Source organism: Xyrauchen texanus, chromosome 8 (assembly GCF_025860055.1).
Source record: "Xyrauchen texanus isolate HMW12.3.18 chromosome 8, RBS_HiC_50CHRs, whole genome shotgun sequence".
Classification (NCBI taxonomy): domain Eukaryota; kingdom Metazoa; phylum Chordata; class Actinopteri; order Cypriniformes; family Catostomidae; genus Xyrauchen; species Xyrauchen texanus.
Genome location: NC_068283.1, coordinates 37,206,408 through 37,233,320, shown reverse-complemented (window position 1 = coordinate 37,233,320; position 26,913 = coordinate 37,206,408). Strand labels below are relative to the sequence as shown.

General features: G+C 37.9%; 1 protein-coding gene across 3 annotated transcripts; it reads left to right on the top strand.

The window, feature by feature from the left end:
* The first annotated feature begins 1,423 nt into the window (after window positions 1-1,423).
* Window positions 1,424-20,684, top strand: csf2rb (colony stimulating factor 2 receptor subunit beta). 3 transcript variants are annotated; one of them, XM_052133165.1, is made up of 14 exons: window positions 1,424-1,561; window positions 4,320-4,493; window positions 6,165-6,312; window positions 6,451-6,620; window positions 6,708-6,859; window positions 9,129-9,276; window positions 9,379-9,505; window positions 9,599-9,759; window positions 11,435-11,559; window positions 11,675-11,867; window positions 12,810-12,906; window positions 12,989-13,058; window positions 15,538-15,635; window positions 19,351-20,684. In XM_052133165.1, the coding sequence occupies exons 2-14, from the start codon at window positions 4,394-4,396 to the stop codon at window positions 19,850-19,852; spliced, it is 2,091 nt and encodes a 696-aa protein (XP_051989125.1). In that variant the 5' UTR covers window positions 1,424-1,561; window positions 4,320-4,393; the 3' UTR covers window positions 19,853-20,684. The 3 variants fall into 3 exon arrangements, with proteins under 3 accessions (XP_051989125.1, XP_051989126.1, XP_051989127.1); XM_052133166.1 differs by lacking the exon at window positions 1,424-1,561 and adding an exon at window positions 3,754-3,970; XM_052133167.1 differs by lacking the exon at window positions 1,424-1,561 and having other exon boundaries at window positions 4,336-4,493; window positions 6,165-6,214.
* The last annotated feature ends 6,229 nt before the right edge of the window (window positions 20,685-26,913 follow it).

Sequence of the window (26,913 nt, the reverse complement as noted above, 5' to 3'; positions counted from 1 at the left end):
GCCTGCAAAATTCAACAGAAAGCTCTGCAGAATTAGAACCACAACATCTCATTCAAAAAAAAATCAACAAATCCCTCTCCCCTTGTATCTTTGTTTGTTTAATATTTGGCTAATTTGATTTTGCTCTTAGCTACCAATAAGACTGTACTGTTGGACTCCCAGCTCTGTCTTCCATCAGCCTTTCCAACATGCCCTCAGTTGAATAAGGATTTCCTGTTGTTTCTGGAAATATAAGGGAAAAGGTCCTTTCAACATGTTTCCATGTAACAAATAAATGGTGTTCTAAAGGAAGGTTCGGGAGGAGCTTGTCACTTTAGTCCTGTTAATCACAACACAAGTGCATATAAGCAGCTGCTTACCTTCTCTTCAACTCATCCGGGATCCCTCCACCATCTTCAATTGTCATCTTTATTAACTTAAATTAAATAGTCTGGGGGTGGGGGTGGGGGTGGGGATGGGGATGGGGTGGGACTCAGCCCTTTTTTACAGACAGCAAGACAATTTTTTATTCCTTACAATATGTTTACCATTTCCACTTCAAGGACTAGTTTGAAAACTTGTGAAAAAGGTAAATGACTTTACACCAAAGAGCTGAGTATAAATCAAGCACACGAACACACACGTGACACACAGAAAGAGAGGAAGAGAAAGAAAAAGAAAAAGAGAAATTTCACACTTTGATACTTTCAGTTTATCTTGACATTAACTGGAAAGTTCTCAGCAGAGAGTTTGTGTGTCTGTGTGTGGGAGAGTTCATGGGTATATCATCGTGCTCATGTGTGTAAGTGAGTGTAGGTGTGTGTGAATTGTTTTGTAATGTGTGTTCATGGGTGTGAATACATAGCCTATATAAAGATATTCTTGTGTGCCTTTCTGAACAAATGGCTGTAACTTTCATATTAAAGAAATGGCTCACCCAAAAATGCTAATTCTGTCATCATTTACTTAGTCAATCCCTCTTCCGTGGAACCCAAAAGGAGATGTTAGGCTGAAAGTTTGCCTCAGTCACCATTCACTTACATTGCATCTTCTTCCATACAATGAAAGTGAATGGTGACTGAGGTTGTCGTTCTGCCTAACATTTCCTTTTGTGTTCCACAGAGGAAAGAATTTCATGCGAATATAGAAACAACACAAGGATGTGTAAATTATAGCAGGATTAAATATTTTATACAAACTATTATTTTAAGGCTTGGCGATTTTCATACAAATTGTGATACTTAATACTACATTTCGAATAACAACTGTATGGTCAAACACATTTTTTTCTGTGTTAACTCAGTTCCTGTTATAAACTAGACCTTAGAAACAACATTTCTGATGACCAAGCAACTCAAGTTTTTACCCAACTGAGAAAAAAGGAAGTTTTATATTTGAAGCTGTACAAGTAAATGATCTCATATGTTCATGTGCATTTCAGTAATGAGAACACACCCTTAAACATGCAGAGATAAGGGTAGTATGTTGATTTTAAGCTGATTGCAACAGGCACATGCACAATTTTGTCCAAGCACAGAGGAATGGAATAATAAATAGCCTGTTTAAAATTAAGGAAATAAAGGTAAGGATTTTTAAAACTTTTTATACTTGAGAGTATAATTATTCACATTTCAGCTCAGCTTTAAGCGGCTGCATTCTGCAAAAGAGTAATAGGAATTAAACATTTGTGAACAGGCTATAGCTTTTTATTTTTTTTTTACCTTTATTTCAATTATATTGAAATTAAAAGGACAAATAAAAAAAATTAAAAAAAATCCAAACAAAAGGGATATTTTCCATCATGTGATCATTCTTGATCAAGTAGCCTAATCATGAAGTGGCCATTTCAATATTAATTATTTACTGAAAAGCAAGTGTATCTAGACCACCAGTAAAAAAAAAATAAATAAATATATATATATATATATATATATATATATATATATAGCCTATATATATATATATATATATATATATATATATATATATATATATATATATATATATATATATATATATATCCTTTAATGATCTGTTATGGATCTTTGTAAGCTTAAATGGCATAAAAAAAAATAGCTGGCATACAAAATGACTGCAGTGGAGCGATTTCATGTATGACAGGAAACTGCTATTGAAATGCTGCTCTGATCAGCAATTTCCATTTAGAGTTTATTTGGTTGACACTAAAATGCTTAAATATTCAGATAATGGTTGACAGATAATCAAAAAACAGAGAACACTTAAAATATCTTTAGGTTTACTTAATTCTCCCTTGTTCATGTAACTCAAAAAATGTATGTACAGTAACTAAGTGAACATACATTAACCAGGTTGTTTATTTATTTATTTATTGTATTTAATCCATTTGTGTTGGGAAAACATGAATATTTTTTGTTTGGTTATCTGAAACTGGGCAGGGGGCTTCTAGTTCCCAGGATGCTTTTGTATGGGAAGAGTAAACGCTCAAATGTATTTTTGTGTGTGTGTGTGTTATTTGTGCAAGACGAATATATAGTGGGATACATGTTAGTGTTTAATGATTGGTTAAGCTGAGATTTAGAAGAGTTCTAGTTATGTTTGAATTTGGGGGGTTGAGCTTACGATCAGTACAGTTAGATGCAACACAGGATATTGATTGTTCCCTTCATAGAGCAATTGTTTAGTTTCTAAACTACACTTCCCACCAGCATGTACTTAGCATGCCAACATTAGTGGTGGTGAGTTTGATTCCGTTTACCAAAATGGTTCATTCACATTTGTTCGTTGATTCGTTTATTGACCATTTCTTCAAGATACGCCTTTGTGCCTGTAGATGGAGCCAAATGACCGTATTTTAAGTAATTGCATTGAACCAAAAGCAATCATTCATGACCAGAACAAGTCTAATTATCCTTTATTAAAATATGCTTGTTTACAATTCAACTAAGAGACTTCAGCACTGCAGTGTTTAAGCATTATGAGCGTTTCCCCACTTGTGAAAAAGCATATCTATCATATTCTGAACTGCTCAGCATTCACCAAAAAGAGCAGCTCCTTGTCCTCTCCTTCAGTCTAACAGCAGATCTTCATTCACAAATATGATGACTGATTCGTTCAATTCGTTTGTGAACGAGTGTACCAGTACATACATTTTGTTACTGAATGAGATGACCGACTATTTCAGTGAAGAGGTGTATTCGTTCAGTGGGTCAAACCAATGATATGCTCCTTCACAGATCGAATGCCATTGGGTCATGCTTTAGTCAGTCTTTAAAATTACAAAAAAGCAACACAAGGATGAAACTAATGATATGCTCCTTCACAGCCTGCATTCAAATGCTATTTGCTCATGTTATAGTCAGCCTTTACAGTTATGAAAAGCCACGAAAGCAGTCTCGTGCTTCAAACTACTGAGTTTTCTCACCTACAGTACATGTAAGTAACGTCACATTACCGCAACTAAAAATAGCAGCCGTACATTACACAAAAGCTAATGGAAAGGTTAAACTTTAAAAATAACTATAAGTGACTCAATAATTATTTCAAAATCAAAACTGCGAAAAAAAACAAAAAAAAAAAACTGAATATTTTCCCCCAGAGTTTAGTTTGTCTATTTAGTTTGAATAGTCCGTGTCTCTCCTCTCTCTCTCTCTCTCTCTCTCTCTCTCTCTCTCTCCCCTACCCCTCACACTTTTGTAAGATCTGGGAAATCCCCTTTCCTTAGTTTCCTGGCAGTTGCAAGAAACATAGAGTGACATTCTACATTTGTGTTTACACTGTGTAGCTCTACTAGTGGGTAACGGACGGAAGATCAGGTTTACCATACGCTTCATGTATCATAAGTGTACCAGACGTACTTTCATTCTTCAACAGCTGCATGAAGATATGGAGCGTTTAATATGATGTGCTCTGTGATGTGTTCCTTTAATAAAAAATTGATTTTACATTCTTAATTAAAACATGGATGGTTTTTGACACGGATTTGAAGAGCATCATGTTTTTGTCACTCAAAGTAAGTAAAACAATGTCATTTTGGGCATTTTAAGAATTTTTTAGATGTTTTCTATTATTCTTTCAAAGCTACTTTTAAGCATTTTCTTAAATTATTAGGTTGCATAAAAATTTATTTCAGAGACAAAAAGCGTATGTACTGCTTGGTGTGCATGTGCAAAGTGTAAAAAAGGAAGGAAGTTTTGAGTTTAAAAGCAATGCGTACTTCTCACAACCACAAATGTCTTTTTATTTTTTAAACTAAAGTATCTGTTTTCTTGAAAGAGCTCCATTTTATGAGCTGAATATGCTTAAATGAACTGAGAATGCATGTCACATTTATTCCTAAATTTGAGTTTCTAAATATTCAGATATCTTGGAGGAAACTGGGAGATCCACCTGTAAGACGCATTTAGCTGGTCTCCGGTCTTGCATCTCAGCCACAATGTTTTCCACCTGGATGCTGCATATGAGTGTAGTTGCTCTGCTTGTCATAACCACCAGCGCTGACCAGTGTGCACTTCATAATGTCACACCTGGGACTGGTGAGACACTTTCATACATCATTACGTCTGTTTATTAAAAAAAAATTATCCACCAGATAGACCCTTATCATTGGTTTATCTAATCATGTTGAGTCTTTTGTCCTGGACCTATACACATAAATGTTATTATCCCAACACAAACAAATTCTAATATAAGACTGGACTAAACATTCAACAGATTTTCCATTGCAGACACTTGTAACTCAGGGCATGAATTCAATTATTACTTTAAAACTTCACTTCTAACTAATATCAAGAGTTAAGAAAAAATCACCCATAAGGATTTTTTAGCAACGTTGTATGTCTAGTAAATGTCTCTGAAAGTTCCTGCTTGTGGTCAGATGTCTGTGACACAGTGATGCTCTAGGAAAAAGCTTTGAAACATAAATATATGTAAAAAAAGAAGAGGACAGATTCATCATCATTCATCTTTATATTCTCCTGTTGCTATTATTATAAAAGGTATGCATTTAGATTTTTTAACGTTTTGCGATGTTTTAATTTAAAAAAATTTGCGGGTGGGTTGTGTTTTTTAGTCCACTGCATTGAAAATCTTAGCCAAACGAATAGTGCAACTAATATCACATCATAATATCATATTAATCTGCAATTGCAGTTGCATTTCCTATGGACTAGCTAGCTAACATATTTAGCAACAATGACAAATGTCTTGTTGAAGTTTTCTCTCATCCAGATCTGTCTCTTACTGGTTCATAGTTCTTGCGAGCATTGTTGCTGTTGCTTTCTTGCTTGAAAGGCTTCCTGCTATGATCAAATTAATACTGAAATGTCAGGGGCCATTTTTACTAAAGTCTGTAACTGTTTTGAGTTGAAATATGGCACCAATTTGTGTTTGTCTTAAAGAAATAGTACACTAAAAAATTCACCTTCACTTTCACTATTTACTCACCCTTGTGCCTCCCAGATGTGTATGACTTTTTCTTCTACTGAACACAAACAAAGATTTTTTGAAGCATATCAGGTAACCCAAATGACTCCAGTAGAGATTTAGAGTAAAAAATAATGCATCTAATAAATTCATCAGTTTTTCACCTATCATATCACTTGTGAAGACATGGATTTAACCACTGGAGTCATATGGATTACTTTAATGCTGCATATATGTGCTTTTTGGAGCTTCAAATTTCTGGCCACCATTCACTTGCATTAAATGGATGAACAGAGTTGAGATATTCTTCTAAATCTTCATTTGTGTTCTGGTGAAGAAAGAAAGTCATACACATCTAGGATGGCATTAGGGTGAGTAAATAATGACTGAACTGTCATTTTAAGGTGAACTATTCCTCCAACAGGGTAGTTCACCCAAAAAGAACAATTCAGTCATTATTTACTCACCCTCATGTTGTTTCAAACATGTATAACTTTGATTCTTACGCAGAACACAAACTGAGATGTAAGGCAGAATGAAAGCCTTAGTCACCATTCACTTTTATTGTATTACAAACGTTCCAATAAAAGTGAATGGTGACTGTCGTTCTGCCCTAAATCTTCTTTTGTGTTACACAGAAGAAAGAAAGTCATATGGATACGGAACAACATCAAGGTGATATAAATAATGCTGATTTTGGAGTGAACTATCCCTTTAACTATAACTGTTCATCTCATTTGACCCTTTGATCTATAATACTGACCTTTGATCTCTTGTTTTAGGGTCTCCAGTTATGGATTCTTTGCAGTGCTACAATGACTTTACGACCCAGGTACAATGCACATGGGAGGAAACACATGTTCATTCACACACAGCAGGAAATACATCATCACAGACATTGTACTACAAGGACATAAGACGTCATTACAAGTGAGATTGACTTTTCTTTGGAGAAAAGTTCTGGGGAAATTCTCGTTATCTGCAAAATTATTAATAAATAGGTATTTCTGACTCTTTTCTTATCTCTCTCTGTCTCTGTCACTTTCTCTTGTATCTCTCTCTGTGAAGAAATGACATACTTTGCATCTCGAATGGACCCGGTGTGCTTTTATCCAATGGGAAGGTCTCTCACAGCTGTCACTATAAAACCAAAAGGTTTAGCAGTGGAACATCTCACATTCTATTCTTCGGAGTACCCTGTATATCAAAACCCACAACTTTTAGGGTAGCCCAGCAGGGTAAGTGCATGTTTTGTGTATGAATGTTTGTTCTGAAGCATTTCTAGTGTGGAAAAACCTTTCACAGTTGTCTGTGTGCATTTTCAGGAAAAGTTCTCACCCCGATTGACTTGACAGAGAAGTTGGCTGATGGGAAAGGTCATCTGCTGTCCTGGAGAAGCCCTTATCCAGCATCCTCAAATATCACAGGAACACTCGTGTACCAGCTTCAGTATCGCAGATATGGGAATGACTGGATAGTGAGTACACGCAATTACATGTTTACCTGGCTATATAAAAGAGAACATGCCATTGAATAGGGTTGTCTGAAGTGATAACAATTTTAAATCTAGTTTAAAACTATATTAGTATAAAAATTAGGGCTGTCAATCGATTACATTTTTTAATCGAATTAATTACATGGTGTCCTGATTAATTAATCGCGATTAATCGCATATACAAATATTTGCTGAGAAAGCCCCTCATATAACAACAAGTCAATATATAATGATGATATAATTATACATAGTTATCTTTAAATATTAAAAAATTATATATATATATAAAATAAACAAATATTCAGATAATTAAAATGCATTACATTCTTGTGGCAGAAGAGTTCATCATTGATAAAACAATATAAAAAGCGGCTTTAGAATACAATGTATTGTTTACTACCATATTATTGATCATAAGTCAATCATTGGCATACAGTTCACAGCAATCCATTTCACAAGTGAATTTGTCAATCAGTTGGAGATTTATTATGAGGGCTTGTTTAAGGATCCGTCAATGTACACCTGCGTCAGAATTTTTTTTTTTTTTAGAAACAAGCCACATAGTACACAATACTACAGATATATTTTACAATAATGCCAAGACATTATTTCCATTACATAGTGTAATGGTTTTCAATGCTTTGGAGTTGTTGGAGGTACAAAGAGTATTTAAATCATATTTCAAGTCTTTACAAAAAAGTGCAAATAGGGGCTTTATAGACAATATTAACTTAAGTTATCAAATCTGTGAAAACCAAATAAAACGTCTTTATAAAGCAAAAACAAACTAGTTAAAATAGAGGTACGTACAAACAAAGAAACTTTTCACCTACAGCATTACAGCAGCAGCAGAGTGGATCTATTTCAGGGAGCATGTTTCTTAAATAAAGATTGACTGGGTAAAAACAGTGTAACAGTTTAAAGGACACCTCCTTAACCTTGTTGGTAATTAAATATGTATGAGGTAAAGACCGTAAGACCTGCGTCAGACATGCTTGTGTCATGTCTCGGGTGTGTTGCGTCATAAAAATAATATGTTTAGGTCACTGTGTCGAGTTAAATATAGTTTAATACTCAATCTTTAAACACATCTTAAAATCCCTTAAAGATCGCATTTGCGCTCCATCAAGTGTTTTGAACGCAATAAATAGTTTTCTTCACTGTTGCTCACACAGCTGAAATTTCGATTACTGCCCTCTGGACTAAACAGGTGGTACTACAAGCTTGAATTTTTCAGGAAAGCATTGCGATTAAAGTGCGTTAATTTTTGTCAAATTAATCGCACGTTATTAACGCGTTAAATCGACAGCCCTAATAAATATATATATAAAAAATTCACTGCTGTTTTTAAGAAATAATCATTTTAAAAGTTTTTATTATTATATATTTTTTTTTTTATAAATTTAGTTTTTTACAAGAGTTACAGGAGGAGACTTTTACATTTTGTTTACTGTCGGAGAACTGTCTGACACCACATGATTTAAAAAACTTTTTTTTTTTACTTCAAGCCCAAATAAAAAATCGAAATGACTTTGAATTAGGCAATTAAAAACATGTTCATCATACTGGAGTTGTATTCATGTAATTGATTGGTGTGAAATGCCATTTAATGTCATTTTGAATTACTCAATATCTGGACAAAAACATAAGCATCATGTCATCGACCCAATTACAAACTATCCCTACCCCTTCAAGAAAACGTTTTACAATAAAATAACCAATTTTACCTTTCCTGGTGTCCCCAAAGGGAGGTTTTGTCAGATTTAGCTAATATATATGTTAGTTTTGGTATATTTCATCTATATGTAAGTATAGCTAAGTAACCATTCCACACACAAAAGCAAACCTCTTAACAAAACAGTAAGTTTTTCAGATAGGATTCCTTGTGGATATCCGGCAATATCTGTGTAAAAGCAGCTTTGTTTCATTGTGTATCGCATGTATGTACTATCACATAGCACAATCTGCCATTGTAAGGAAACAGCAATATAACCTCAAACAAGTCACAAGATTCCCACTGAAGATAAAGTCTCCACATGAAAGAGTATTGCTGGTGTTCTGAAACTGGAGATAGATCAGCTGTAAAGATTTGGATATTTATGTTGGGACATGCTGAGTGCATGTTTGTGTGTATATTCATGCAAGTGTCAATGTTACCAATGAATGCATCTTATGCTGGCAGCATAAGTGCATGTGTGTTTATGTATAGTGAATGCATGTCATTTTTCCTCTTTCTTTTTTACTGGAATAGGTGGTGGACAACATCAATGCCTCTAAGTATATGATTGAAAGGGAGTCACTGTTGCCGGGGTATCCTTACCAAGCCAAAGTGAGGGCGCGGGCCACTGTTGGACTCTGGAGTGACTGGAGCTCCCCAGTGTCCTGGAGAACACACAGTGGTAATAAGATCCACGTCCATAACAAACTGATCATATAAAATTTTAATTAACAGTTTGAAATAGTGAAGTTCAGGTTAGTGATGTTTTTTTACATGCTTTTAGATGGTGTCTTTAACCTGCAGTGTGTGATAGAGGGAGAAACCATTGTGACTTGTTCCTGGCAGATGAAAACCGAACTTTCTCCCTTTATGTCATATCATGTCTTTTGTCAAGACATTGACAGCAGTCTGTGAGTACCATCCCACATTGCATAACATATGATTGATTTAAAGTGTGGTGCCATATCCTACACACTGACAAACCTAACTCATAATGCTTTCAGAGGCTTAACATTCGTTGAATGTTGTAACAACCCTCTGCTGAAGTCCAGTGGCCCTGAGCTGTCAGAGTTTACCTGTTCTGTGAAGACCTCTAACCCTTCCCAGTTAACCATGGAGCTGAGGCCAGTGTACTACAGTAGGACATTTGTGGTGACAGAGAATAGTAAGTCTTTTAAAGAGTGGTTCAAGTAGCTATCTGTTTGCATTCCCATTCATCGCAATGGATGTTTATAGGGGTAGCTCATCTAAAAATAAAAATGATCTTATTATTTACTCACCCTTAAGACATCTCAGATGTGTATGACTTTCTTTCTTCTGCAGAAAACAAATGAAGATTTTTAGAATATCTCAGCTCTGTAGGTCCATACAATCCAAATTAATTGTGGCCAAAACTTTAAAGCTCCAAAAAGCACATAAAGGGAGCATAAAAGTAACTCCAGTGGTTAAATCCATTTCATCAGAAGCGATATGATAGGTTTGGGTGAGAAACGGATCAATATTTTAGTCCTTTTAAACTATAAATCTCCACTTTCACCAGCCCTGCTAAGCGCTTTTTTCTCCAAAAAGTTCTTCTTTTTGTTTTTTTCCTTGAGTGATTCACATTTTTGGTGCATATTGCAAACTAGTGGGCAGGAAGGAGAATTCATAGTAACAAAGACTAATTCTCACACCTATCATATCGCTTCTGAAGGCATGGATTAAACCACTGGAGTCATATGGATTACTTTTATTGAAACTTTGGAGCTTCAAATTTTTGGACCCTTTTGACTTGCATTGTAGGGACCTACAGAGCTGAGATATTCTTCTAAAAATCTTAATTTGCGTTCCACAGAAGACAAAAAGTCATACACATCTGAGATGGCAAGAGGGTGAGTACTTTCATTTTTTGGGTGAACCTTTCCTTTAAGTCCATTTAATGCTTTTTAGAGGCCTTCAAAAAATGTGGCCTACTAAAATATAATGAATATGTCGTGTTTTATTTGTTGCTTGCAAAATTATTCTTCATTATAATACCTTCAGTGGAAAAAAGCTGCTTTTAGGGACAAGATGGTGTAGTTGCAGGGGCTAACTGTACCATACTAACTAGCTTAACAAGAGATATTTTATAATTAATAACCGGCTCTGCATTTTTACCATTAGAGAGCGAGCGTAACGTCAACTAGCATGTTACGACAGTGAATCCCTGTTTGCAGATACTATACAAATGAATGGGGGAGAGCCGTAAACTGACACCTACCTATTAATCAGCAATTTTATCATAGTAAACATCACACATAGTTCATTCCGGAAGGGCTGTTTAGTGTAAAACATGTTGAAGATTAGCAGATAGGTGGTCAACTCAATAAGTGATAAGCTGTTTCCTCACAAAATCAGTTTATTCAGCACACGCAAGCATCTCCTCCATAGACATCCATTAAAAAAAGGCCTCTTGTCTCCTCACCAGTGTACCACCCATAAAATGACAACGTGACTATGTTATGCATTTTGTTGCTAACCTAGTAGGCTTACTTTGAATGAAGGGCTCTGTCCAAACCTCAAACCTCATGGTTGTTAGTGGAGTCTGTAGCTCTGCTATGCTAGTGTCAGTACATTACAGGCTCAGTTGGCTACAAAAGAATAGACATTTGTCCAACAGTATGTACCTGAAATATAAAATATGACTTTAAGGATGTCTTAGATCCCATAATAAAACCGAAACCAACCAACAATCGAGTAAAACTGACATATACTTTAGAAAGAAGGCACGTTTTGATAAGTTGATGGTTAAATGAGCTGTCGGTATAAAAACTAACGACTCTAAAATGGACCTGTAACAGCATATTCATGTGCTCCTTCAGTTCAACTTCCGCGACCCGACCCGGTCAAGGTGGAGGCAGACGGTGTTGTCAACATAACCTGGTCTTTACCAGAAGTCGATGAAGATCTTAACTTCCAAATCCAGCTACAAATCTGGACCAACAAGGTGTTAACTTTCTTTCAGTCTTAATTTATGTTGCAAATTTGCACATACTAAAACGTTAAACTCTTTAGTTGTTGCTGTGATTTATAAAAGGTGTTATTTCTCTCTCTTTTTGTAGAGCTCAGTGCTCTATAACATTACTCGGGGGCAGAGCAGGTTTGAGATTCTCTCTAGCTCTCTACAACATTCAACTCAGTACCTGGCCTACATTAGATTGCAGCATATACCTGATCCTGATCCTGATCCTGAGGTTAATTACGTAGTTTTGCCATCAGAATGGTCTCAGCCAACACCATTTACCAACAACCGAGGTAATATCTTTGATTTCAGACATGGCCTTCTGATCATACAGGCTTATTTCAGTCTTGAAATGTGATATATTCCTTTCTTAAAGCTGAAGTGTGTCATTTCTATGCCACTAGCATCGCCAAAGGAATTGCAAAAAAGAACATATGGATTATTGTATATATAGTTTTATTTATCATCCTAGAATCATAGAGAAAGTAAATGATTCATATTTACATATAGGGTGAATTCAAGTAAATTTGCTAATTTTATGATATGAAAAGGTGGTTGAATGTGTCCAGTGTGAATTCGTTTAATCTTAACTGATATCAATTTAGCTGTTAATACATATTTCATAGTAAGTCAATGCAAAATTAACACTTAAAGGTGCACTCAGTTTTTTTTTTGAGTAAACAGATTTACTCCTAAAGAAATTACCTGTAATATTGAAACATGTGTATAAAATTATGAGCACTCACATGAGCTGAAGACTTCAGTCATATTAGTAACCTTTTAAAAGCTGTTTCATTGTACATGGAGAGGGTCCCTTCATGGGGCTACCCTATTAAGAACACATGGTACTCACATGGTATTAAATTAAACTTGTAATAGAGTGTGCAGATATATATAAATACTTTTTAACGTTTTTGTCCTAACTTGCACCTCCAAACTTAAGGTATGTGTTTGCTCAAGTGACTCTCTAAAGGATCACATGACCAGCCAAATACTACTCACTTATTCTCTGTAACCACCCAGTTATTGGACACTTTCATTGGAAATAAATTAATCACGGCTGATTGTGAATATTTAATTTCTACAATGGCACTGGTACCTGAAAATATTGATTTTGAATCATACTGCATCCACGCCACTGGGTGTCACTGTAATTCCAAGATGACAGAAACAAATAGTTACTGAGTGCACTTTAAAAAAAAACTCTCTTTGTTTGCATGTGTATGCGTGTACAGCTTCATGGCCCATCAGCTACACAATCTACATATTGACTAGTGTGTTTGTGGCTGTGCTCTTCGTCATCTTGTATAACGTCCTTCCAGCCTGTCATAGGTAAATAACAATGTCATTCATCCTGTGTAGTTGTTTTTGTTAGTGTGTTTATTTCTTCATGGGTGTGTTTTTCTCTCAACAGAAGGATAGAGTTATGGAAGGGATCGATTCCATCGCCCTTAAACAGCAGAGTAATTGAGGGAATGATCAAGGTGAGTGTCTTTACTGATTGAGCTTGGAAAAACATGAACATTTTTATTCCCTGTCTGTCACTTACTCGACGTTGGGTCGATATAGTGATACTAGGGGTTCGATCTTGAGCGCCCCAATCACCTTTGCTTTATTCAGAGAAGGCCAATGAAATTTGGCTAGTGGAATTTGCATGCCACTCTCTGCCCCAGACATACGGGTATAAAAGGAGATGGCATGCACGACTCATTCAGACTTGTTTTTGGAGCCGAGTGCATGTGTGTGTTCTTCCCATCACCTTGCTATCTGCTGGTATTATGGCGGTAATTCTTGTTCTGCTCAGTAGCTCGTTCAACCCTGGGATAAGGTGACTGATGAGCACACAGGCCCCACTTTCGCCCTTGGGTCAGCATGAGGTGAGTACCCTCGTTACGACATCGTTACGAGGGTACTCTGGCACCCAATTTGTCAATAAAAGAGCATTCCCTGGGTCATAAATTCCTCATTCCCTGGGTCATTTCCAATACTCAGCCCTTTCGGCCCTCGTGCTTGCGATAGCCAGGCGCTGAAAGTCTTTCCTGTCAATCTCGCGTTCCCTTGTTCTCCATCAAAAGAAAGCCGGAAAACAGGTAATTTATAGTGTCCGGGAGGGTGGGGGTTACGCCCAATTCTGTATCTGCGTGCTTCTGTTCAAGATGTTGATGCAGAAGCGCATCCTGACATCAGACCTGAAAGACATGTACATTCATGTATCGATCCTTCCTCGACACAAACACTTTCTTCGGTTTGCCTTCGAGGGACGAGCATACCAGTATAAGTGCCTGGGGCATATGGCATCCTCTGCAGCTGTACTCCCCCTCGTGTTAATGCATATGAGACCGCCCCAGCACTGGCTACAGACTCGATTCCCGAGGTGGGCGTGGCACCACAGCACCCAGCGTGTGACTATCATGCCACGCTGCTGCCAAACTTTCAGCCCTTGGTCAGATCTGGCATTTCTACAGGCATGGGTTCCCTTAGAGGTATTCTCTTCATGTTAACCTGTGGTCTCCATAGTGCTCTCTCTCCTGGAGAGTTGCTCGGTGGGAAATTGCTTAATACAAAAATCAGGAAAGGCCACAGCCTGTAGCCTCCTCGGGTAAGTGCCTCCTCCCACCCTTAACCGGATCAGGGAGACCCCTTACCTGACTCGAAGGTCACAACGTGGTCTAGCTCTCGCTGCAAGGGACTCAGCAGCTTGCCCTTGTCCACTCCTCTGTACTTCGTGACATGGCTCAGCGCCTGTGGCGTTTCGTATAGGAACCCCTAGTGTCACTACATTGACACAACGTCGAGTGAGTGACAGACAGGGAATGTCTTGGTTACAGATGTAACCTCTGTTCCCTGATGGAGGGTATGAGACATTGTGTCCCTCCAGCCACCGCTGACATGGCCGTGACTCTCTCTCTGCTCCTCAGCAAAAATCTGAATGAGTGGTGCACGCCATCTACTTTTAAACCAGTATGTCCGGGGAGGAGAGTGGAATGCAAATTCCACTTGCCAATTTTCATTGCCCTTTTCTGAATAAAGCAAAGGTGATTGTGGCTCTCAAGATCGAACCCCTAGTGTCACTACATCGACACAACGTCTCGTTGCCTCCATCAGGGAACAGAGGTTACATCTGTAACCAAGACGTTTGTTTTCCAGCCTATGTTTTAGTTTTATTATAGGTTTTTATTTACTTCGTGTTAATTATTTTATTTCAGTAGTTTGAAATCATGGCGGACTAGTTGTCTAGTTTTTAGGTAAGATGTAGGACAGATGTTTGTCCGTAAATGCAGTCTGTATAGACTAAGGATAGACCAATGCCATTTTTTTTTCTTCTGATCTGTTTCCGATACCTGAAATCCAGTAATTACACTCCAGTAAGTCCTCTAAGTGTCTGTATGTGGGCTAGTTCACAGTAGTTTAATTAGCTTCTTAATCAAAATCTGGTGAAATACTTATTCAGTGCCATTCACAATGCATGTTATAAGTTAACTGAACTATTGAGCAACTATATCTGAGATTTTGATTGTGTGTGGCGCTCACATTTTGCGCACCACTCTGAGGGCCACGAGCACATCGAAATCATGTGCATGCTATAAGTGTCAACAGAGCTGTGCCATTCACTAAAGCTCTGCACATGCAAACTGTATATTTACATATTAAACAGCTTTTTGTGATTCACAGAGCTTTCACATGTTTTCAAGGGGCTTTGAATAAAATTGTCATATGGACTACTTTAATGGTGCCTTTTTTTAAAACATGACTAACACACAGTATTTGGATCAGGCTCGTCGGGACGATACACGATCTGTCTAAAAACGTAAGTATCGGAGCCGATACCGATCCAGGTATCGGAACGGTGCATCCCTAGAATAGACTATTTTTGGTCAAGATATCCACTGAGGATTTCACTAACACACAAAACCCTGTAGAGGTGTTACTAATTTGCATAATACCTCTTTCTCTCTTTTTCAGAAGTCTTCCACTGGATGGCCGGATCTTCAAAGTGAGAAAGAGAAAACTTCAGCGTGTGTCCTTCAGGCTACAGATGATATCAGCATCTGTAAAAACAGGTTAGCTCGCACATCAAACTGAACACACCTGTCTACATCACTTTTACTAACCTTTTCTGTGTAAAGTTATATCCAATTGTTCAACTTTGTTGCCATGACGACGTAATGCAAACCTTGATGTAACTTTACAGCTAAAATAATATAGAAATTTTAACAGAAGAACTAATGTAAGTGCTTTTATAAAATTAGAAAAAATTATAAGCTTCACATTTCTGCCTTTAAACCCTTTTAAATACTGGCCCCAATTCACTTCCATTGTAAATGCCACACTGTAAAGTAAATTTTTGCTTAGGAGGGATGAGTCCTATGGAGCCCAAACCTGCAAAAATAATAAATAAATAAATAAATGTAATAATAAGAAAATAAATAAAGAAATAAATGTCTTGATAAAACAAATATAATTAGTTTTTAATTACATTTATTCCTGAATTTATTATTGTATGACTTTTTTTCTTTATTATTTTCTGTATTTATTTTTTACTTTATTTTTATTCTTTTTTACTTTTAATTATTGATTCATTTATTTTGCATTGTTTTTATTTTTTTATTTGTGTTATTCCCACATATATGTATTTCCATATTTATATATTCCCATATATATTTATTTATTTATACATGTATATTTTTAATTTCTGTGTGCAACATGGAAATGAGGGAGGCGGTCCTTGCGTAGCTCCAGTGCATCATTGGTTGAGAGCTCAATAGTACTTTGTGGCAGCGGGGGTGTGGTCAAGCGCCCGTCCGGGAGAGGAAAGCGGTAAGGGCGCTTACACCTGAGCTAAATTATGCCTAACACCTGTCTCTAATTCCAGTGAGCACGAGGAGAGCGGCATAAAAGCAGACTCCGAGCCTCCAGTCGGAGAGAGAGAGCCCAAAAAAAGCAACCCAGTGTGCTGTATGTTGTGGTTATTGTTAAGTACAAAACGGCAATTAAAAAGCCTACCTTCTGTATCGAACCCCATTTCCTGTGTCCTCCTTGATCACCCTTCCCGTAACTTTGTTACACTGGTGCCGGAACCCAGGAAATTCCATTTCAAGCACGTCCAAGCATGGAGCAAGGTCGCCCTATAGAGTCCTCCCAGCTGGCGGAGGTCCTCCAGTCCCTCGCGACGTTACATCAGAGCCACCAGCAATCCCTGCTTGAGCTCCGGCAGGACCAAGATCGACGGTTTTTTGAGATCATGCGGGCTCAGGCAGAGGACCGGCTCGCCATCCGGAGCCTCCTCAGCCAGGAGACTGCGTCGGCCACAGCCGCGACCCCGGACACCCGCGCTACGCTACCCCCGCCCACGTTACAGAAGATGGGGGCAGCAGATGATCCTGAGGCCTTCCTCGACTTGTTCGAGCGGACGGCAGAAATCTGGGGCTGGCCGCCTGAACAGTGGGCAGCCCGCCTAATTCCTCTCCTGTCCGGGGAAGCTCAACTCGCGGCCTAACAACTGCCGGCGACAATCCTCCTGGCTTACTCTGACCTGAAGAGGGCCATTCTGCAGGTCGGTCGGAGCCCGGAAGATAATCGCCAGCTCTTCCGGGACATGAAGTTTGAGAAGTCCGATCGCCCGTTCGCATTTGCTCAACGGCTCCGGGATGCCTGTCGGCGGTGGCTGCTCACAGGGGACCGCGACGTCGAGGGAGTCATCGATCAGGTGGTGCTGGAGCAATTCGCGCAACGGCTGCCCAGGAGAACGACGGAGTGGGTCCAGTGCCACCGCACGGCGTCGCTGGAGGAAGCTGTTCGGCTGGCGGAGGACCATTTGGCGGCGATCCTGAGGGCGGACGAGCCTTCTTCTTCTTCTCTCTCTCTCGCCCCTTCCCCTGTCTCTGCACCCCCATCCTCCCCCTCCCCTGTGTTCTCTCTCTCCGACTGGAGGCTCGGAGTCTGCTTTTATGCCGCTCTCCTCGTGCTCACTGGAATTAGAGACAGGTGTTAGGCATAATTTAGCTCAGGTGTAAGCGCCCTTACCGCTTTCCTCTCCCGGACGGGTGCTTGACCACGCCCCTGCTGTCACATACTTATATCGGAAGCAAATAAGATGGACGTCCCACCTTAACACCCTCTGATTCGATGGAACTGACTAAGGGAACGTTTTGCAGAGAGTTTAACAATCCATGACGTGCTTCGACATTCATACCGGCCTACAGCTCTCCTAAAACATCAATAAGCACCTCTACTCTAAATGAAACATAGTCATTTGATGCGTGGTTATCAACTTCACTCGCTAAGTTGCGCAACTATCTAGATATATGTGAAGCGTCAGCTATGGTTTTCACGAGATATGGCTATGACCTGACGTCACATAAAAACAAGTCAAGAGTAATCGAGCACACGTTTCAATCTACGATAAACCAATGGTAAGCAGGACCAGCCCACATAATTATCATACAAGAGACAGAAATGTAAGAATAAATTCAAAAATAAATAAATGTGGTAATATTTAAATATGGAAATAAATACATGTGGGAATAAATAAATGAACGCATAAAAAATTCATAAATTAATTAAAGAATAAAAAACGTTTAAAAGAATAAAAATAACTAAAGGGAAAAAGTCATACAAAAATAAATTCACGAATGACTTTCATTAAAAGCTAATTATATTTGTTTTTATCAAGACATTTATTCCTTTATTTATTTTCTTATTATCTTATTTATTTATTATTTTTGCAGGTTTCATCCTCCATACGATTCGAAATTATTTTTTGTGGTAATCAACATTTTGCCACAAATGCTGTCGATTGAGCTTAACTTGTATTTCCTTAAAGGACTAATTCACCCAAATATTTTAATTCTCTCATCATTTACTCTTGTGACTTTCAGAAGAATTTCTCAGCTCTTTTGTTCCAGACAACACAAGTAAATGGGTGCCAAAATTTTGAAGCTCCATAAAGTCAGCATAAAAGAAATCCATAAGGCTCCAATGGTGAAATGAATGTCTTCAGAAGCAAAACGAAAGGTGTGGGAGAGAAACAGATCACTTTTTCATTCTTCCTCTCTTGTTTTATTCTACTGATGATGTGTTGCAATAGTAATCCTGCTCAGTACGAGAGGAACCGCAGGTTCAGCCTGGCTGAGGAGCCAATGGTGCGAAGCTACCATCTGTAGGATTATGACTGAATGCCTCTTAGTCAGAATCCCCCTTAAACGTAATGATACCGCAGCAACACAGTACTGGGAGGGGGCCAGGGTGTGACCTTCACGCACCATACGTTTGTGGAGAACATGGTGCTAAATGACTCGTAGGTGACCTGATTTTGGTGTTTTTGGTGATTCACATTTCCCCTACTAGTTAGGAAGAAGAATTTCAAGCCAAAAATTACTTAAATATGTATCTGTTTCTCACCCACACCTATCGTATCCCTTCTGAAAATATGAATTAAACACTGGAGTTGTATGGATTACTTTTATGATACTTTTATGTGCTTTTTGGAGCATCAATATTTTGGCACCCATTCACTTGCATTGTATAGTTTTACAGATCTGAAATATTCTTCTATAAATCACAACTTGTGTTCTGCAAAAGAAAGAAAGTCATACACGTCTGGGATGGCATGAGGGTGAGTAAATAATGAGAGAATTTTCATTTTTGGGTGAACTATCCCTTTAAAAAGATTCAAGCACCAATTTTTCATAACCAGTAATTCCCAAATGTTCATGATGACCAACTGTTAAAAATGTAACCAAAAAATCTCACACTTTAACCTTATCTTTTTTACAGTGTCTCTGGGAAGCCACTTCTATTATACAGTGAAGACATGAATTTAGACACTACCACTGTCAAAATTCGATGGTCAGATGGATCAAACCACTTCCACTCCTACGTGGGGGATGGTATGTGCCAAGACAAATCAGGCATGAGCTTCACTGGGCCCTATATTCTTTGCTGTGAGGACTCCAGCCCCAAGGACAAAATATTTGACGTGCCCTCTGATGGAGATGGCACATGCATATCTGGGACGTCTGAGAATTCTGCTCCAATAAATGGAGGATATGTTATGACTCCTCCCACCAGCAAGCCTGATATTCAAGACTCCGCCCCCTCTAAGATTTCTCCCATTAACTTTTCAGATGATCCCCCCGAGTACACCCCCAGTGTGGATCATGGTAGTATGGTCCTCCCTCATCCATCTGGCTACTTCATGCTGCCAGTGGGCCACGACACTGGTATGGGCCAATCAGAGCCAAGAGGGTATGTGACGCTGGGTAAGTCTGGAACATAATGATCAAATGACTGGTGGCTTGGCGCTTTTAAAAAGACTGCGTAAACTCAAAGCAGCTTTTAATGAGAGGGGTTAAAATGAGAGGACCAGGGCTTAAAGAGGACATGATATTGAGCACAATGAATGTATTTCCCATTTTTGCTTTATATAAACTGTCACTTTAAGAGCATAGTCTTGCTGTGGATAAACGGTTTACACGCTCATTCTGAAGGGCTTGAAAGTCTCACTGGATCATAGAAAATCAGTAAGAGTTGAGTTAAAGCTATTATGCAGTTGTGCTATGTCAGTCTGACCAACAGATGACAGTGTTGTGTAAAATGAATGTAAAATGGTCTCTCCAACTATAGTGAACAATGCACTAGTTGAGAATGTAAATTTCTGTCTTTGCCTCACATCCCAATCCAGAATGTGTTTTATATCCATTATTTCTTCAATAATTATTATTTTTTAATTATCATACTGAAAAAAGTAAATAAAAAGTAACTATTATACATAGAGTGCATCACGAGTAGGCCTATACTGTTCTTTTCCGTTTTTAACCATGTTTAGAAAATTATGGGAAAACTCACTCTTAAAAATATCTGATAAGTAATACAGCCTAGGTTGACTAATAGTTTTTTCTTCATTAATTAATGTGATTACTAAAATAGTAATGTTGTGTTGTGTTGATTGCTTCTACTGTGACTTGGTTTGTATTATTTCAAATGTAATTATAAAGATGTGCTTGAAAATGAACCAGATGTTCCAAATGGTTCATGCATTCCTTACGTGTTCTTAAGCAGAAGTGTTTGCAAACTATTTTTACCCAAACACCAAATATTAAAGATTTTGCTACAACTCAAGAGTGTCTTCACTATACTCTTCATCTACACACACTATGTTAACAGGCCTGTTTATGTGTGTTTAGCTGTATGTAATGTGTGAGGTGCACGCAGTGTTTCACATGAGTGTTATTTGGCAGGCTGGAGTTTTCTAAAAATGTCTGTATCATTGGTTTCACACAGAGCAGATCTGATTTACTGGCCCACTAATCTACTCCACTCTGCACCTTAAGTTGGTTTTGTGAGTGTGTGTGTGTGTGTGTGTGTGTGTGTGTGAGCGTGTATTTATCACTTTGTGGGGACCAAATGTCCCCATAAGGATAGTAAAACCCGAAATTTTTGACCTTGTGGGGACATTTTGTCGGTCCCCATGAGGAAAACAGCTTATAAATCATACTAAATTATGTTTTTTGAAAATGTAAAAATGCAGAAAGTTTTCTGTGAGGGTTAGGTTTAGGGGTAGGGTTAGGTTTAGGGGATAGAATATAAAGTTTGTACAGTCTAAAAACCATTATGTCTATGGAAAGTCCCCATAAAACATGGAAACACAACGTGTGTGTGTGTGTGTGTGTGCGTGTGTTCCTATGTTTCAATTACACTAACACAATAATAACAATTACAGTATTTACACTTGTTCCCTTCATGCATTTTTATGAATTGTATAGCTATCCGATCATGAAAAGATCCATTTGAGATGGATAACAATCCATTCACTACAAGAGATGCATGCAAAAACCAACTATGCCAAGTGTAAACAGCATCTGGTTGTTTAGATGGTTTTCCACAAACATTCCAGAAATGCTGGTCTTCTCTCCAAAAGCAGGTACATTCCACACAAAAACTTTAAAGGACTATTCCGGGTTCAATATGACTTAAGCTCAATCGACAGCATTTGTGGCATAAAGTTGATAACCACAAAAATCTATTTTGAGTTGCACCTCCTTTTCTTTAAAAAATAAATAAATAAAAGCAAAATCTGGGGTAAGGCACTTTTAATGGAAGTGAATGGGGGCCAATTTTTGAATGTTAACATACTCACTTTTTCAAAAATATAGCCACAAGACATCAACAATATGCATTTAAACATGATTTTAGTGTGATGAAATCACTTACTAACCTTTTCTGTGTAAAGTTAAAATCAATTTTACAACTTTGTTGCCATGGCAATGTAATGTCAACAAATCCTAAAACCCTAAAATGACCGTAGAAAGTAAAATTGAAACAACTTTACAGAATTTATATTTCATTATTTCAAATAATACACAAGTTTTAGCAGAAGAATTCATGTTTCAGACTATTTTGAGTATATTTAATTTACAATTTGAAGAAAGCCTAAAACATGAAACAAATTCAGCTTGTTCCACTGCAAGATCGTTAAATTTGATTATGTATAAAGCTTATACGGTATATTCTAAAAGTTTATCCCAAGACTATAACTAAACACAAAAGCGGCACGATTGCTTATATTGCAAAAAAGATAAATATTTAAGTCCTTTTTTTTAACTCTAAATCACGCTTCCAGGCGGCAGCGGTACATGCGTGTGACATAATCGCATTAGCATTTGAAACACGCAAGAACTGACGCACTTGAGTCACAACCGTGCGTTTGTGTGCTGATCCTGGATGTCTCAACCAGGTATGTGAGATTACCTCTGAATTATGGCAACGGTAATACGCCACTCGAGAGACCGCTTGAACTCCACCCTCTCGCGAAGCTTACCAGAACCGATCATTTAGAGTTCAATATTTATCTTTTCGCACCAAAAGCGATCGTAGCACTTTAGAAGACATTAATTTAACAGCTGGAGTCGTATCAATAATGTTTATGCTGACTGTCTGTGATTTTTGGAGCTTCAAATGAGAAATATATATTCACTTGCATTTTAAGGACCAACTGAGCTAAGATAGTTTTCTCATTTAATTCAAATGTGTTCTGGTGAAGACCAGTTTTACACACCTGGGATAATGAAGGGTGAGTAAATAATGAGAACATTGAAATTTTTTTGGGTGAACTATGTTGTTTTAAGTTGTTTATGTATACAGTATATTTTAATATTTAATACTAAATATATAAAAAATGCATTGTTAATAGGGGTAAAAAGCATTTCAATGAATAACGTTTCCATCTCAGTTTATGTCACCGCTTCTCTGAAGGGTTTGAAGGGCCAACTGCTTGCCACTGGTTACACATGTGCACACTGAAACATACAATATCAACGTATTGACAGAATCAAAAACAAAAACACACCTATTGAACAAAAACCTATTGCGCAACTTTATGGAACTGAAAATGCTGGCGCTTCTGTGAGGGTACCACCACTCTCAGACACAATCCCATAACAGGACTCTCATTTATGCAGAGCATGAATGAGAAAAGACATTTGTAATGGCAAAGTTGATATGTCAAATTAAATAAAAAGTTAAGTGATTTGCACTCTTTGTATGGCTGTGTGTGTTTCTCTCTGTCACTAACACATTGTCATGACACCCGCATGTTTTGACATCATCAATACAAACCTGTCCAAATCTAGCTGAGGACACGCCAGAGTGTAACTCTTTAAGGAGCGAAGATGTCAGAGGTCATGGTGAATAATACAAAAGAAGCAAAAGAGGGACGTGCAACCTTAAGAATAAAACACACACACACACACACACACACACACACACACACACACACACACACACACACACACACACACACACACACACACACACACACAAATACACAAAATCTCTTTTCGGTTCAGTAAAGATTTTATTTTGATTTTTTTAAAGAAATTATTGAGCATATGTTTTTTACAAAGCAACGACTTTCCAAGACCTGCAGGGGCAAAGAGTAATTAAGCACAGGGCCTCCTTACGTATGCTCATGCATAATCAATAAGACAATTGTCCCACAGTTTTCAATATAACAAAATTTCAAGCTAATCTGTTAAACTCAATAATCCTGCCCCCTGATCTGACCTCTGACCTCTAGTGAACCTCTCATGCTAGACTGATTCTCTAGCAGGACTGATGTGAACCAGTGATTCAGGACGAAAGTCACCCACCCAAAAGAGGAAGCTTAATTCTGATATGATCTCTGTGGGTAAAAGTGTTGATTATACCAACAAATTGATAGTGAGTAGTAAGAAAACTCTTGGCAAGGGTTGTTCATTGAACATTTTCACTATAATGTGAGCAGTTCACCTCACTGTTGGTGCTTCAGTGTTATCAGCACATTTCCTGAAGCTTGTTGACCCCTATTCAAAGTTCTTTAGATCATAAAGGCATTCAACAAGGTTATTCAAAGGTTATTTCTTAAAGTGATCAATAGGCTCCCAGCGAGCATGACTTTTGCAAACTTAAACAAAACGATTCACAAAGGTTGCAGTTATAGGTGCACTGAGGCAACTTAGGAAAGGTTGGTATTTTCACAATTTTTCCATATCATTTTATTTTGGTTACATAAAAATGAAGGCGCATTTGTAAGGTTGCCATTGTCAATAACATTTGACAGTTCACACCAAAAGCAAAAATACTCAGAATGTATTTGATTTTTATTATACAGCAATGTGGAGCGGGATTTAGACCAGTGAGATTTCAGTGTGGCTACCCAAAACAAAGACACATGAATAGGAACTAAACGGCTTAAAAAGTATTGCAGCTTGTTAGGCAAAAACTCATATTTGCATGGAAGAGACCGGATTTATCGCTTGGTGTTAGGTGTAGTTTTTTTTTTACATTTTAAGTGTTCGTGCTGCGCCGTAACCTAACTGCAACCAAAATGTTTGTGCATGCTGTGCCAATAATTTGTTTAAGTAAAAACTGAATTATGCAGGGGATATACAGCAGAATGTGAGTTGAGCTGATGCACATTGGGGCAACAGCTGTACAGATCCATGACATTGAAACTGGGTCCAGTGTGTGAGAGTGTGCAGCACATACCGTCAGTCTCAGAAGGTCTGGGGCAGGAGGTTGTTATTTGTGGCTCAGTGTCACACAAATATGTGCAGAGATAAACATAGAATACGCACAATCACAAACACACACACACACAAGCTTCCGCAAAAGCACACGCATATTCAAACACCCCAGCCACACACAAGCTCACACACAATAGATCAGATATTTATCTATACCGGCAGCACACACTGTCTTCCTGTTATCTTATTTAAGACCCTACGTCATGTGCTTATGTGTCTGCAGTTATGTATGTGTATGACATATGTACATGATTAAACAGCTCAAGATGTGTCTGACTCTATGTGTCTTTCATCCACAAGAAATTGGTTTCAAATGGCGCAAACATCATTAACATCTCAAAGCACAAGCATCCCTATCTTTTTCAAAACACACTGAGGATACTTTGAAAAGTTTTGTTCAAGTTCACACCTCTTATTTAGTCTCATGAACTCATTTAGTTCATCTTGAACGTCTCACTCTTTTCAAGCTTCAATGCTCTAGACAAATTCCATATAATGCCAGTGTTACTTCCACACTGATGATAACAAGAACTTTCATTTCATTGAAACCTTTTTCAGATGCATTTAAACCTATGATAACAATTTGCTACTTTCTTTAAACAAATCTCAAAACATATCTGCTGATATAGACACAAACGTGACATCACAGTCAGAGCAAGACGTTTTGCTACAATACATCTGTGAGGGCCAAATATCTGAAAAAGTCCTCACTGTACCTCTGACTTGTGAGGACAGACGTCACAAGATTCATGAACAGGCCAAATAATGTCCAAATGGGGTAGGATTGGGTGTTGAATTAAAGTGTAGTTGTTATAATTAGCTTAAATCTAAGAAAAATAGAAGTCTATGGGAGGTCCTCTTAAGGCCTAGAGGCAATTATAATGCTAATGTTGCATCCTGTAGCCTACTTATTGTACTTATTTGGGGCTAGGATTAGGGTGTAGTTACTATAATTAGCTTTAATTTTAGAACAATTATCTAGTAAAGTCTGTTTGAGGTCCTCGGACGTATTGGCCAAGGATTTGCAATTTTGTGTACAAAATGTGTGTGGATTTTGACATAAATATTGCATCCTGCACTTATTTTCAAAACATTTTCTTAGTACAGGCCAGCGGTTAGCATGCATTTAGATTTATCATTCAGAGATTAGCAAGACATCAATTCATTAAAATAAATTCACACACATATCCAACGCCAACAGAGGAAAACACTGTCCAGACGTGGCCTTATTGCCAATGAAAAGTGCAGTGGGTTTATAGACAACCTGTGTGTGTCTGTTCGCATGCGTGTGTTATGCTAGCTAGCTAATGGAGGCTAAATCATGGCAAGGGAGGGAAACTCTTCTTTCTGTTAACATACATGAGATTTATCTGCTCTTAGTGCGTTAACTCTTACAAATATGAACTCTGAGTGGCTGTATATCACGTATGTGCAGTAATAACAATAACAAACTTTCTCTTTTAGCACCTTTGCTTAAGTGCGCATGCTAAGAGGGAAAGAGTGAACAGCTAGCTAAGAAAGGAATATTCATCCTCTGTCTTGTAGTGGGATCTTCAAGTATGTGACCTTTTATGGTTGCCAAATATTAGTGATTTTAAAAAAATTTTTTTGCAAATATCTTTTGTTTTGCTTCAGTGGATGGTGGTTGAAAAGTTGTTGGTGTAATATTGAAGCACATAATATTTCAGTGATCGATTTGCTTTGTTGGAGATAATCCAACTTATTGTTGGAGCGCTAATTATGAAAGATGGATGACATCATTGGGAATCAAGGGAGGAAACGTATTAAATAATTTTTATGGTAACATCACTTGCCTGAATGCAACAGACCTCAGTCAGAGTAGACGAATGTAAACGAGGGTGTGGCAGGGCGGGGCCAGGTTGTGATTATACACACCCGGTCCCTTATCAGGCTAATTAAGCCTCCGAGTGGGATAAAGGCAGATGGTAGACGGTGGTGCAAGGAGAGAGAGATAGTTTCCGGACATTTCCGTCATGCTTGTGTTTTGTCTTTTGTATCAGTTTAGCAATTAAACTATTATTTATATTATCAAGCCGGTTCTCGCCTCCTCCTTCCCATTGAACTACATTACAGAGGGCTCGAGGAACAGAAGTACAGTCTGTTCAGTATCTTGAACATACAGTTGTGTATCTGAGGGTCGTTCAAAGAATCTGGTGAAAATAATTCACAAGCGTTTTCTTTCGCATCAAATTTAAACATGATCATTTTTATATCAAAAAATAAAATAAATGTGGTGTTTACTCTGGCAAAGCAA

What these genes read in the sequence shown, in the direction of transcription:
- csf2rb (XM_052133165.1), top strand. Translation starts at nt 4,394, where the DNA reads ATGTTTTCCACCTGGATGCTGCATATGAGTGTAGTTGCTCTGCTTGTC. An exon ending in ATTTGTGGTGACAGAGAATA is followed by an intron (nt 9,760 to 11,434) that starts GTAAGTCTTTTA and finishes GTGCTCCTTCAG; the next exon opens with TTCAACTTCCGCGACCCGAC. An exon ending in ACCATTTACCAACAACCGAG is followed by an intron (nt 11,868 to 12,809) that starts GTAATATCTTTG and finishes ATGCGTGTACAG; the next exon opens with CTTCATGGCCCATCAGCTAC.